The 14,201-nt window shown below is 42.1% G+C and overlaps 1 protein-coding gene across 3 annotated transcripts in view; it reads right to left on the bottom strand.

The window, feature by feature from the left end:
* The window catches only part of SNTB1 (syntrophin beta 1), a 232,108-nt gene that overhangs the window by 120,319 nt on the left and 97,588 nt on the right, over positions 1-14,201 (bottom strand). For all 3 annotated transcript variants that reach the window (XM_004265352.4, XM_049700673.1, XM_049700674.1), the window contains one exon: positions 12,949-13,165. In XM_004265352.4, the coding sequence (XP_004265400.1) occupies positions 12,949-13,165 (217 nt within the window). The remainder of the gene's footprint in view (positions 1-12,948; positions 13,166-14,201) is intronic.

The raw sequence follows: 14,201 nt of genomic DNA on the forward strand, positions 1-14,201 counted from the left end.
ATTTTTCTTATAACTAGTATATAACTTGTATATAACTTGTCATAAACATATCAGACCTATGTTCAAAAAGGCAGAATGTATATACACTTTTGTGATTTTTTTCTATGTTTGCCTCCAGATTCATTCTCTGCCCTTCTCTGCCTTGCTCTGTGCTCCAAGATGTCAAACTCTAACTAATCATTCAGGCTCCCTAGCTTCTGGCTCCCAGTTGCATGCAGCCAATTGGAAGCATCGACAGGAGATTCTAGGGCAGAAGAAGAGAAGGGTTGGGCTTCCCTGGTGGCACAGCGGTTAAGAGTCTGCCTGCCAATGCAGGGGACACGGGTTCAAGCCCTGGTCCAGGAAGATCCCACACACCACGGAGCAACTAAGCCCATGCGCCACAATTACTGAGCCCACGATCTAGAGCCCGTGAGCCACAACTACTGAGCCCACGTGCCACAACTACTGAAGCCGGCATGCCTAGAGCCTGTGTTCCGCAACAGGAGACACCACCACAATGAGAAGCCCGCACACCACAGCGAAGGGTAGACCCCGCTCGCCATAACTAGAGAAAGCTGGTGCGCAGCAATGAAGACCCAAAGCAGCCAAAAATAAATGAAATAAAATAATTTATAAAAAAAAAACAACGAAGGGTTGAGGGTATTGACCTACCCCCAACCCTTCCTGGGCCACTGTGCATCTCCCAGGGTCCTCACTGGGCTGCAGAAACTTGTGCCCTCTGCCCCTCGGTCCCAGGAGGTAGGAATAGCTTCCTGCTGTTGCTAAATGCTGGGCGCCTCTCCATCCGTTGCTGGTTCCTTTAACCCAGCCCACTCTTCCATAAACAGTCCCTTCATTAAAAGCTCTTCAGTTAACCCTTCAAGACAGACACCTGCCAGGACCCTGAGTGGAATCACTGCAGTTGCCTTTCTATATTTAGCGAGTGATTTCTATGTGGTCTTCTAAGAAATGTGGCAAATGCGAAAGAAAGCCAAGTCATGCTACTGGTCCTCAGGATGCTTGTGGATCCAGGTAGGGACATAAAACCGTCCAAAGGTGTCATACTCACACTCTCAACGGAGGCAGTATCTCCAAAGGCCTAAAGTTGTTCTAAGCCTCTACCTACCCCCAACCCTGTACCAAAACATACGTGTCCTCAGTCCCGTTCACTCAGGGCCAGTGTAATCATCTAGGAAACAGTGGCCAGGTGTGTGGCTCTGCTTCCATGGATTAGTTCTGGGCAGCTTCTTTCCCCTCATCCCTCCAAGTCCATTTTATCATGAACTCCTGCAGATTCTCTTTCTTAAAATCTCTCAAATTCGTCCAACTTCTCCTTAGTGCCTCTGTCCTACTCTGGTAGAAGCTGGGATTATTTCTCACCTCCATTTCTGCGAGAGCCATCTCACCGCTCCCCTAGCGTCCAGTCTTGCCTTCCGCTTCCAGCCCGTGCTTCACCGTGAGGCCTGAGGGATCTCTGTCCTGTTGTTCCACTGCTCCAGACCCTCCCAGGATGAAGTCTAACCATAAAATGGCTTAGGTCAGATTGTGACAACCTTTCCAAACTCTTTTTTTTTTTGGCTGCTCTGGGTCTCAGTTGTGGCACGTGGGATCTTTAGTTGCAGCACGTGAACTCTTAGTTTGTGGCATGCATGCGGGATCTAGTTCCCTGACCAGGGATCGAACCCAGGCCCCCTGCATTGGGAGCGCAGAGTCTTAACCACTGGGCCACCAGGGAAGCCCCCTTCCAGACTCCTGACACAGTCTTCTCATTGACTGCTCCAAAGAGACCGATTTCTTCCAGTTCTTTATCAGAACTATGTCTTTTCTTGCCTTGGTGCCTAGACTCATACTATTTCCTTTGCCAAGAATCCCTTCTCTGCCTCCCTGCAGTGACCTTTGGCCTGACTAACTTCTATTTTATGATTCAAGTCTCAGCATAGACATCACCGCCTCTGACAATCACCCCTTATTGCCTGCATCCACCCCCTCCAAAACCAGAACTTTGGATTAGGTAGTTGTCCCATGAGACAGCTTCTACAGCATCCTTTACTTCTCTCGTCACCCTTCCGTAGTATTGTTTTGTAATTGCCGGCATGCTTGTACCTATTTCCCACCTGACGGTAAGCTGTGTCAGGGCAAGAACTCTGTCATTGCTGACGCTTCAACATCTAGCAAAGAATGATCAAAACTATCTATTTAAAAGTTGAAATTAAGAGAAGGAAGGAAATCTCAACCTGGTTTGAAGGACTGGCAATGTCAAAATTCCTATTATTTAGAAACAGAGTATCTCTCAACAGTCACAGGCTCTGTATATCCAAGTGGGTGTTGTTCTAAATGTGTCTGCAGCTCTTTGTGCCCCAAACCCATCCTCTACTAAGGAGAATAAAATTCCACGCATGCGTCAAAGGACCAAAGGGCAGGGACTGCTCTGTGAACCTCCCTCTCTCCCCCTTGTCCCCATTGCCCGGTAGGTGATGCCTGCTTGAATAGAGAACGCCTGCATGAGAGCATTGGAGTTATTTTCAGAAGCTTCATTATCTCAGCTGGAAATCCTGGGGCAGCTTTTTGCAAACCAAATGGAGTTCAATTAATGAATCAAGAGCAAAGGATCAAGACCTAAATATTGAGAGTCAACATTAGCAAAAATCTCTCAGCACCCAGATGGTCAAGTTCAATGTCCCAAAGTGCTCTTAGAAGAGGGGAAACTGAGATTTTCCTGGAATGGTGTTTAGAGGCACAGGAATGGACTAAAATGAACTCATTTTACTGGTGTATTGATGAAATCACAGAACCATGCTTGGCAAGTCTTCTCCTCAACTCTTTTTCTCAAGGCTAACTAAGGATAGTTGAATTCCCTTTTGTAACTTGCTTACCATTGCCAGGGAAGCCTTACTAATTCATCTCCCACTGGTTAAAAATGGATGATAATTAGGATGAATACAGTCCTGAAGTGTACCTATGGAGGAAACTGATTTTCTTAAAAATAACAAGGCTATGAAAATGTTTTTTAAGCTCATTAAAATGAACCTTTGGTGCACTCTGTTGTATACAAAGATGCAAATCATGTAAGGGTTCTCACTGGGAAAAACATAGTGGCTTGGCCACCCATGTTCATCTCCCCTCCCTTAAAAGATCCCAGGAAAAAGACAGTAAAATAGGTATAAAACCCACAAGAAAATAAGAGAGGCAAGAGTTCAATGCATGTGTGAAGGACCGACAGCAGTGGAACCAGGTAACTGACTACAGAGTCAGAGGCAAGGAATTCCTCTTAATTCCTTACTAAGAGGCAAGGAATTTACAATCTGAAGGGCTGAAGACAGGATTTCAGTGAAGTGTGAGCCCCTTGGATCTGCAAACCTGCAGGGGCTTGGAACCTCCAGAGAGAGGACTGGGGATGATGCAGGGCTCAAAACAAGGGTCCTGTGTGAGGTCTGCAAGCTGAGTGGTGGGACAGTGAGAAAACTGGCAGAGGGAGGTTCTCCACTTTTCCCACCACCCACACCCACAGAAAGACTAGATGGTTCTCCCCTAAGTAACTCAAACTTCCAAACACCAACATTTGCAGAATCAGAAGGGGTCTCTTAGGATGGCTGACTCAGCAAGCAGCAACTGTGCATGAATTCTCAACAATGATTAAGCCCCACTCCTCACACACATAGGTTCCAACAGGCTTCTTAGTCTCTCCATGTAAAAAATGAACAGATAGCAATGGGTCACCAGCCATTTGAGGAAAACCTCCAGCAAGGAATATGAAATCGAAACAAGCAGAAATAAGGTAACTGGAGAAACAAAGAGCACAATGAAAAATAAACAAAACTAATTAATAGTCTACAAGAAGTAAGAGAAAATATGGGATCCATAAAACAAGAACAAAATTCTCTTAAAAAAGAACATTCAGAGAACAAAAAGAGCTAAAATATAATAGCTGAAATTTAAACAAGATATATTCATGAGAACGGTCAAAAAATGAAGTAAAAAAATATGGTGGAAATAGAGAAAGAAACAGACTTAGAAAATCAATCTAGGAGGTCCAATATCCTTCCAACACGGGAGGCAGAGAGAAAGAACAAAGAAAACAGAGGAGAATTTTATCAAATAAATAATATGAGGAAATTTCCCAGATCTCAGACATGAGCCTCTGGATTGGTTTACAAATGGGCTGCAGATTAATGGTAAGAATCCATTGCTTTTTTTGTAAAACAAATCTTTCAGATTTATCTGATTTTTAAACTATCTGCCTTTATTGTTTTTTGATAAAATTTAAACTTTCATTTAAAATAACTTTAAAAAGGGAGCATCTTACCTATTTTCTTAGGTCTGTTTCATGAATGCTGTGAGGCATTCCTCCTTTGTCTCACTATGTACACTTAAAAACAATACAACTGATTAGGACTTTGTTTCCTATGTCAGGTTTCTGACTAATTCAGCCCAATCTCCCTGAATTTCCCCTTCCCATTATCTTTAAACAAATTGTTGAAATAATAGTATATATTCCATTTCCTATATTTCCCAAATGCAGAATGTGAGCACAGTTGAAACAAACACCAAGGCCATCTCTTGTTTTATGCATATTCTTCCTACAGTAACAAAATAGTTCACTGGGCTTGTCTGAGTAAGAAACAAGAACAGAGAGCAAGATAGGTAGAAAGAAAGAAAGAAAGATAGATAGATAATGTGATTGATAAAGATGATAAATAAGTAGATGGATAGATGGCTAGATAGATAGATATAGATAGATATGTGATTGATGAAGATGATAAATAAGTAGATGGATACAGAGATGGATAGATAGATAGACAGATAGATAAACGGTCAGGTATAGACAGATGAATAAGCATGACCAAAATCGTGCTCTTGGTGGTAGAGGGAAGCCCACACTTTCAAATGAAAGTGGTAGATCATCCAAAGGTTAATACTCAAATTGTTTGTTTTTAGTTTTCAACATGATGGTAAAGTTTAACTTGTTTTTCTAAATAAGTTGAAAAAATAGAACATTGACTTTTGTTCATGATACACATGGCCAATTACAAGCAATTCTGCAGCCATGAGAGGAGGCTTCCCGTTCCAGCACAATGGTGGTCTACACAGATTCAGAAACCCTTCTGCTATGAACACCTAGATATGCTGGATAAGATATAATAAGAAAAGTTTGCTTCTTTATGTTTTAATGTAATACTGAGCTTGCAAGAAAGAAAAGGAAACTCCCAGGTATAAAAAAAAAGGGTACAAGGGCATTGAAAACCAGGAGGGTGAATATTCAGTCTGACCATGAGGCATCCCTGATGAAACGGGGTGGAGTGGGGTGGTGTCAGAGAGTGCATCAGGTAGTGGTGGGGGGCTGAGGACCGTCTTGATACATAAATGACAGCTAAGGCTTCGTGAGCCCAGGAGTTGGGAAACTGGAACTGAAGTTTCTGCAGAGAGCCAGACGTCTCAAAAGGCTAAACCCCTCTGTGAAAGAATGTCTTACAAAACAGCCTCTGCTCAACAGCTTGGGGAGATCACCTGGAAACTTCTCTGCTGGAAAAAACTCCCCCCACCCCTCTTGCACCCAGGAATAAGGATATTTTGATCGAAAGCTGCATTTATGCCATGGTTATGCTGCCAGGAATTACAGGGTATTTACATTAAGTCATCTAATCATCACAACAATCTTACGTGGTCAGTATTTTAAAGCACATTTTATAGATGAACCTGGGAATCAGAGAGATTAGATAATCTGCCTCAAGTTAAAGGGAATAAGTAACAGAATTGGGATTCAAACTCACATTTTCTAACTTCAATCTAGAGTTTTATTCATTGATATTAGTTAATCTGGGCCTCTGTTTTAGATATTTAAACTGTGTCCACTTACTACAGCACCAATATAATTGATTTTTCATTTTTCCTTTGTTTCCAAAATGTAACATCAATCATGATCTGCTGGTGGTATTTTCAGTTATGAGGCCACCATGATGTGTCCAACCAAGAGTGAAGAAAACCGAACCAAGAAAATACATGTTTTGTGAGCCTCTCAACAGGAGAAACACTTTTCATACGCAAGAACTTACTGTGGAAACAAGGTGGTTATAAGCACCTCATGAATCTTCTTTCTGGATGTACTACAGGAGAGGATTTTTCACTAGTATTCTAAGTTTAAAGAGTACAGTTTAGAATTCTACATAAGATATGGGGGCGGGGGGGCGACAATAATGTGTCCCCAGACAGTGGGAAAAGGAGAAAATAAGGTGAAACCAGTAAAATGATTACTGTTCCGCTGGGGGTCACTAAAAGACCATCTGTTTATAAATGTGTAACTAAAGTATTTGGGATCACCTAAAACTCTGAACCAGGGGATACTGGAGCAAATTCAGGGAGCCAGGACTGGAAAATGATATAATTTGATCAGCAAAAATTCAGTCCACTGTTCTGATCCCCATCAGGTATAAGATCATGTGAAATTAAGGGGACAGTGGAGAGCCACTTGGGGGAACCCCGGGCCATTTACATACAGACCAAAGGAGATGGGAGTCTGAGTAGAGCAGAAATTAACATAACGGCCACGTGGCAAAGCTCTTCTGATGTAGGAAAGGACAGCTTCCAGCTTCCTCATGGAAAATATACTTCTTATGGTCGATTGGCGTATCTTGTACTGATAACCTTGGTGACAATCTAATTTCTCACATAGCTGGCCTACATGGAGAGAATGCATTGCTTAGGCTGCCTTGAAAGCCCACGGTGTTTTTGTTACTTGGAGTTCTGGTATTCTGCTTATTATTTACATTTGTCTTCTAATACGGCCTGCCCCTAACGGGGACACACAGATCCTCCCATGCAGGTGTTTACATCTGTTTGACAACTACACTGCCCATTACAAGTGAACCCTAGTTTGCTTGGTTAATATGAGTCCACCCCTTAGAGATGGATCCAACGTCACTGTGCCTCCAATTAGGTTTCTGATCCTCTGTGGCAGAAGCTTGGGCACTGGATTATGGGGATATCACCAAGGGCAGTTTGTGGGAACAAATCCATGGGTCCTATAGGATTTACGAGATCCCATCCCTCTGAATCATGGTGTGATGAGCGGAGCTTTTCCATTTGAAACCACAACGACGCTTTCTGTGCATTTTTCACTTACGTGCTGTAACTAGAGATGTGCACTGTTTTTCAAGAAAGATTGTGTGCTCTGTAATTTAACCATGAAGATCTACAGTGGGATCTGTTACTAGTACACAGAGTCATGCACAAAGCTTTGTATAACACCCACTGCATTGGTCCATCTGCTTTCAACGGGCTTGGTTAATGAATTGTCTTGGTTTAAATTTGCTGAGCGTGGCAGGATAGAACCGTGCTTTTTCTTTTATTTGCAAGAATATTTAGTAGAAGATTTTTTTAAAAAGAAGTTTTTGAAAAGGTAAGAATAGCAAAACTGGGCAGATAAATATGCCATTTATCATTTATTAACATCGTATATTTTTGAATGCCTGCTTTATATCAAGCAATGTTCTAGAAAGCTGGGATTCTTATTTTTGGCAGTGTGTGGATTTTTCTTTAACTTTTTATTTGGAAATAATTTCAAGTTTAGAGAAAACTTGGAAAATTAGCAATTGTGCCAAGAATATATGAATACCCAGGTGTACCTACTGTTAATATTTCCCTCCATTTACTCTATCACTTGCTGCTTCCCTCTCTTCATAATAATTTTTAGAAAGCTGGGATATCAAAGTAAAAGCATGGGGAATCCCAGACCTCAAGGGTCCTCTGGCTTTAAGAACTGGGTAATCATGTTAGGAAAAAAAAATCACAAGTCATTATAAAGGATGCTATCATGAATGGATCTATACACAATGTTTAGCAGGACCTGTGCTACCCCTGTGTTGAGTCTTAAAGGGTGACTAGGAAGCTGTCAGGGTGGCAAGTGTAGGGTGTGCAGAAATTGTTTAAGGGTTCCTGGAGCATAACGGATGAGATGCAGAGGCGCTGGACAGTTAGGAAAGATCCAAAATCTCATGGGGATTTTATGCAATACTGAGGAGTTTCATGATTAGTGAAAGTGACGGAAGCCACGTTGACCAAATGGATAAATTTTGAGTGTTTCACACTCCCTTAACTAGCTGAGAGTAGGGTAGATGCTAGGGGATGGGGGAGGGGCAAACTAGAACCTTGGAAGCATCCAGTAGAAAATATGTCCCAATAGTCCAGAGGACTTGGGATAGTCTGGGCCTGGACTAGGACAGTGGCCATGATGGCAAAGAGCTGACTGTGAAACACAGGAGATATTTACAAGGTGGCAAAAGAACTATTGTAATCATTGACAACCAACACTAGCAGTGACATATTCTTGTGTATTCAGTGCCTGCTGGGTGACCTTTTTTACACAAAAAGCAGCAATGCTACCTGCTGTTCTATGGCTGTTTCAATTTGAGAAATTGAACATTAGAGCTTTTTTTTTTTTTTTTTTTGCTGTACGTGGGCCTCTCACTGCAGTGGCCTCTCCCGTTGTGGAGCACAGGCTCCGGAAGCACAGGCTCAGCGGTCATGGCTCACGGGCCCAGCCGCTCCACGGCATGTGGGATCCTCCTGGACCTGGGCGTGAAGCCGTGTCCCCTGCATCGGCAGGGGGACTCTCAACCACTGCACCAACAGGGAAGCCCGAACATTAGAGCTTTTAATGCAAACTATGAGTAGCTGTGTGTCACCAACCGAGGGGATTAGCCCCAAGATGCTGAGGTTTTAGCATCCAGGAGACTGTTAATTCCTGGCCATGGTGCTTACAGTTCAGGTGAGCTGTTCTGCCAGGCGCTAAAATCAGAAGCAATGGGGTGTCATGTTTAAGAAACTGAGCTTGGTGCCAGCCAGGCCTGGGTCTGAATCTCAGATTTCCCGTTGGCTTCAACTCTTGTTTCTGAACGAAGTTTCGTTGTCCATAAAATAGAGATTAGAGTACTTATGAGCTAGGGTTGTTATCGGGATTAAATGAGATACTTGCTTAAATTCACACATAAGTGGTGGAGCTAAGATTCCACCGTAGATCTAGCTGACAGCAGAGGCAACACTCTCCCTTTCAACTTCTTTCCCTTTTATATTTAATATTTGCATAATTTTCATTATTTTTAAAAATGGTACACTTTCAGTTTCTATTTCCCTTTTGACCCAAGAGTTATTTATTTCAGAGAGAGCTTTTGAAACTCCATGAAGAAAGGCTTTCTGTGCTTTGGTTTAGTTATTGATTTTCTAGTTTTATTCCACAATCATCAGAGGATGTTGTTTGTATTACTTCTACCTTATGGAACTTACTGCATTTTTTTGTGACAATCTATGGTTAATTTGTGAATGTTCTATGTGGATTAGAAAAAAAAAAAGTGTACTCTTTATTATCAGGGTACAAAGACTGTGATGTGCCCAGACATCCCTTAATTATGTCATTTGGGTCTTCTGTATCTTTATCTTTTGTCCAATTGCCTTGTCTTGGATTGAGAGTAGTATTGAACTACCTAATTTTAGTATGCTTCTATTTCTTCTTGCATTTTCTGCATATTTTGCTGTAAAGGTTGCTGCTCTGTCACCTGATGTGCATGCGTAACTGCTGAATTCTGTTCCTTGTGAACTCTGGCCTTTAACATAAACCAGTTCTTCTTTGTCTTGTTCTGTGCTTTTCAGTCTGCACTTTACCCTGTCACATATCAAGATCAAAACTGATGCTTTCTGTTTTTGCTGTTAGTTTGCATTTGCCTTATATAATCTGCCCAGCCTATATTTTTGGCCTTTTAAAATCACTTTGTCTTAGGTGTGTCTCATACTCAGCAGAGAGTTGAATTTTGCAGATTCCATATTTCTGACTGGTACATTATACTCTGCCCGGCATGTGACTGGAGTTCCCTAAAATACGTTTCTTTTTTCTTTTCTTCTTTTATTCAACCAGGGTCAAGACTCAATTAAACCCCTAGTCTTTTGGGGTTTTTTTCAGTTTTAATGAGGTATAACGGACAAAATTGTAAGATATTTAAAGTTCACATCATGGTGATTTGATACACGGGCACATTGTGAAAGGTTAATTTACTGTCAGCAGTTTTGTATCTGTTTGGACCAAAATCCCCTCCTGGACCTTCTGGCTTAGCTGGATTCTCTTTTTCAGTCTTGCCCTACTGGTTCTCACACCCCAGCAGGACAGGCTTTCCCTTACCACCTAGGAGGCCCTACATACACTTATCAATGGTCAACTTGAAGAGCACCGATATAAAAGTTTAAAAATGGGAACTATATTCAATATGTTGTGATAAACCATAACGGAAAAGAATATGGAAAAGAATGTATATATATGTATAACTGAATCACTTTGCTGTGTAGCAGAAATTAACACAACATTGTAAATCAACGATACTTCAATACTATAAAATTTTTTAAAATGCATCCTCTCTACTGGCTTGACAAAATGAAGCTTCCAATATTTGAACTAAGGCCTGATATCTCCCCAAATATTCTTTACAATGTAATTAAATGATTGGGAGAAATATGATAGCATGTAAGTCCACCGTTGAAAGGAACCCTAGAAATCATCTACTCAAACTCTCTCCCTAATGTATTAACCACTTCTACAATATCCCGAGTTTTCTAGTCTCTGTATTTTTCTGGGAATGGTAAACTGACACTGTCACCCATTCTATAGGCATGACATTAAAGACCAGTTGTATCATACGTTAACTATATGACCACAGGAACTTACATAAGCCCTGAGCCTCAGTTATTTTTATCTGTAGAGTGGGGATGATGTTAGAAACTCAGAGGACTAAACACGATTACAAATTCAAGGACAAGGCAGGAAATGTGAAGACCCAGGCAGGTAATTAACGGAATCCCCTAAGTGTAAGGCAAAAGGAGTGACTAGGAGAGTTCATTCCCTTTTCAAAGGATAAGACTCTACTGGGCTCCTATAGATGGGAGGCCTGCCTGCAGCAATATAGGCCTAATGATATCATTAGATCTTATTTTTCTAGAAACGTAGAAATCTGGCTTTTTTTTTTAATAAAGTAATTTCTTATAGCCCATGTGAAAGTTGCAGAAACCTTTTTTTTTTTCTTTTCTTTTTTTTGGGGGGTGCACCATGCAGCATGCGGGATCTTAGTTCCCTGACCAGGAATTGAAACTGTGCCCGCTGCGGTGGAACCACACAGTCTTAACCGCTGGACAACCAGGGAAGTCCAGAAATCTGGCTTTTTAATGTGAAATTTTCTGACTATTCAATGTAACAACTAATTCAAATTTCTTTGCAACCCTAGACAGACCCTAAAAAAACATATCTGTGGGCTGGGGACACCTAAAGGCTGCCACTTTGCAGTCTCTGGGTTGAAGTAATTAGCATGCTGCCCAGCACAAGACAGCCACTGGATAAATTATGAATTCATCAGATCTGAAACCTTAGACCTCAGACCCTTGGGAGAAAGGACTTGTTTGACTGAGTGGGTAAAAGCCCAGGGAAGAGGAAACTCAGGAACCAGGATGTCAACTGTAGGCCCAGGAAAGTGGTAGAAATTGGGGGGAGGGGAAGCAAAACAGAGAACGGGTGGGAATGGACCATCTAAGAATTCTGCCTCCTTCCCAATCTGCCTTCTCAGATTCATCTTTTGCTAATACCCCCTGGCTCGCTCATACAATGGCTGATCTCTGATCCCTATGCAGATAGAACTGACGGGCGGGGAGCAGGGCAGACCCTGCAGCTGACTGGGGTCAGAAGGGCTAGCAGCTTCCTTAGCATAAGTTTACTGGGAAGAGAACAAAAAAAGCACTCAGCTGTGAGCCAAGGAGGCAACTTCCTCCCTGCTCTTATTTCCTTTGGGTTTTCCCCATCAGCAGCTTGGAACCCAGCCAAATACTTCCTCGTTGGGTTGGGGTGGGGTTGCAGCTGTCCCACTCATTTGTAAATAAGGGCCAGTAGAGCTGTTTCTTTTTCTAGCATTTGAATGAGGATGCAAAGGTCACCACGATTCCCCCTTCTCTGGCTCAATTTCTCTCTCTCTTCTCTACATGTCTTTTATTTTCCTTCCAGATGTATGTTTTCTGTCAGCAGAGATAAAGGAAAACTTTTGGGGGAATAGGGACCCCAAATACTGGCTCATCTTGCCTGGATTCCTTCTAATTGCCATGGATTGGGTTATATATCTATCCTGTGGCAAAGATGTCATGTATAGGCTTTGGGAAATAGCACTCCAGGCTTGGATCGAGGCCACTCCTTTTTCTCTCTTGAGGATAAAGAGAGCTTCAGAGCCAAAAAGTGTTAAGGATGCTCTCATCAAACCCTCCAAGTACACAGTTGAGAACACCGAGGCCCAGAGAGGCCTAGTTGCTTATTGTTACCTAACATCAACAATACATAGTACTGGGGACTTCCCTGGTGGTCCAGTGGTTAAGACTCTGTGCTTCCAATGCAGGGGGCAGGGGTTCGAGCTCTGGTAAGGGAACTAAGATCCCATATGCTGCATGGTGTAGCCAAAAAAAAAAAACCAATAGGAATAATACATAGTATTATATAGCTTATATTCATGGAAGGTTTTCCTGGGCTAAGCAGTTCACATGGATTTCCTCATTTAATCTTCACAACTCAACGAGGTATTGATTTCAACTATTTCCATTTTACATACGACAAAACTGAGGTTCAGTGCTCCGAGAGACTTGCCCAAAGTTCCATACACTGGCAGAGGCAGACCCAGGGAAGACACATAAGATCCTGACTCCACTGATTCAACTCTTTCCAGAACCAGAGCTTAGTATACAGATTCTTCATGAGGATAAAAGGAAGAAAAAGAAGGATGGAGGAAGAAAGAGAGGGAGGCCTAGCTTGACATATACATTCCTGCATCGTGGTCCTTTCAGGCTATTCTTTGGAAACTGTCCAGTGTTTCCAGAACACAAGTACAACCTGGTAAAAGCTCTCTTTCAACCGCAGAGGCCAAAGAGCAGTGAGATACGGAGGAGGGCGTTAGCCATCCTTACCTGTTCTCAGGGTCAGCCAAGGCCATGCTCCGAGTGATGAAGCACATCTTGAGAGGGATGCTTTTCCGGTCTCTATGGAAGGAGAAGGACTGCGATGACAGAGGATCTGAGGACCCGCCGCCTAACCGAGGGGATTCTGGCGGAGGTGTTTCCCACCCGATCTCGGATACTGGGGAGCCTTTCTTCACGTAGGGTGTGGCTTCCCGCATATACTTCACTGCAAGCAAAAAGACAACAGTAAGCACTTTTCAGTACATCAGGGCTGAATTTCTGGAAAGTCTGATGGCATTTTTGAAACTTGTATTAGATAAGCTCTTAAACAGAGACTCTTAAAATCTGAACAAGATTCAGAATTTCTATTCCTTAAATTATGTACCAACGTGGTTTTTAGAACTTGCCATAAGGATAACCTGAACTTGAGAATTACTCTCAGCTTTTTTCAATTATGACAATTTCTATCTTTTCTGATTATGAGGTGCATTCTGGGAAAGAGGCTGAAAAACAAATGGGCAGAGTGAGAAAGCATATCTTAGGCTAAAAGACACACAGTTATTCAGTATAGATGTAGGGAATCTGGTGGCCACATTAACTATCCACGTCTCCATTATTCTGTTGAGACTCAGGGATAGGCTTTTCAATTTAATAGTATTAAGAACATATATGCAGGGACTTCCCTGGTGGCTTAGTGGTTAAGAATCGCCTGCCAATGCAGGGGACACAGGTTCGATCCCCGGTCTGGGAAGATCCCACATGCCACACAGCAGCTACGCCCGTGCGCCACAACTACCAAGTCTGCGCTCTAGAGCCCTCAAGCCACAACTACTGAGCCCGCATGACACAACTACTGAAGCCCATGCATCTAGAGCCCATGCTCCGCCACCGCAATGAGAAGCCTGCGCACCGCAATGAAGAGTAGCCCCTGCTTGCTGCAACTAGAGAAAAGCCTGTGCACAGCAACGAAGACCCAACACAGCCAAAAATAAATAAATAAAATTTTAAAAAATTTTTTAAAAAGAACATATATGCAAAGAAATACATAGAAGAACACTTATTTTGTAATGGTAAAAATCTGTGATGGCAAAAATATTACTTGTATAAGCCAAAAACTAGAAACAACCTAAATGTCCACTAAAAAGAAAGAGGACAGGTTAAATAAATTGTAAGACGTTTATACATTCATTAAAAAAAAAATGAGATAGCTATAGAGGCGTTAATGTAGAAAAACCTCTAAGATCTATTAACAGTCTAAAAAA

The sequence above is a fragment of the Orcinus orca genome, chromosome 17, assembly GCF_937001465.1.
Source record: "Orcinus orca chromosome 17, mOrcOrc1.1, whole genome shotgun sequence".
NCBI classification, from domain to species: Eukaryota; Metazoa; Chordata; class Mammalia; order Artiodactyla; family Delphinidae; genus Orcinus; species Orcinus orca.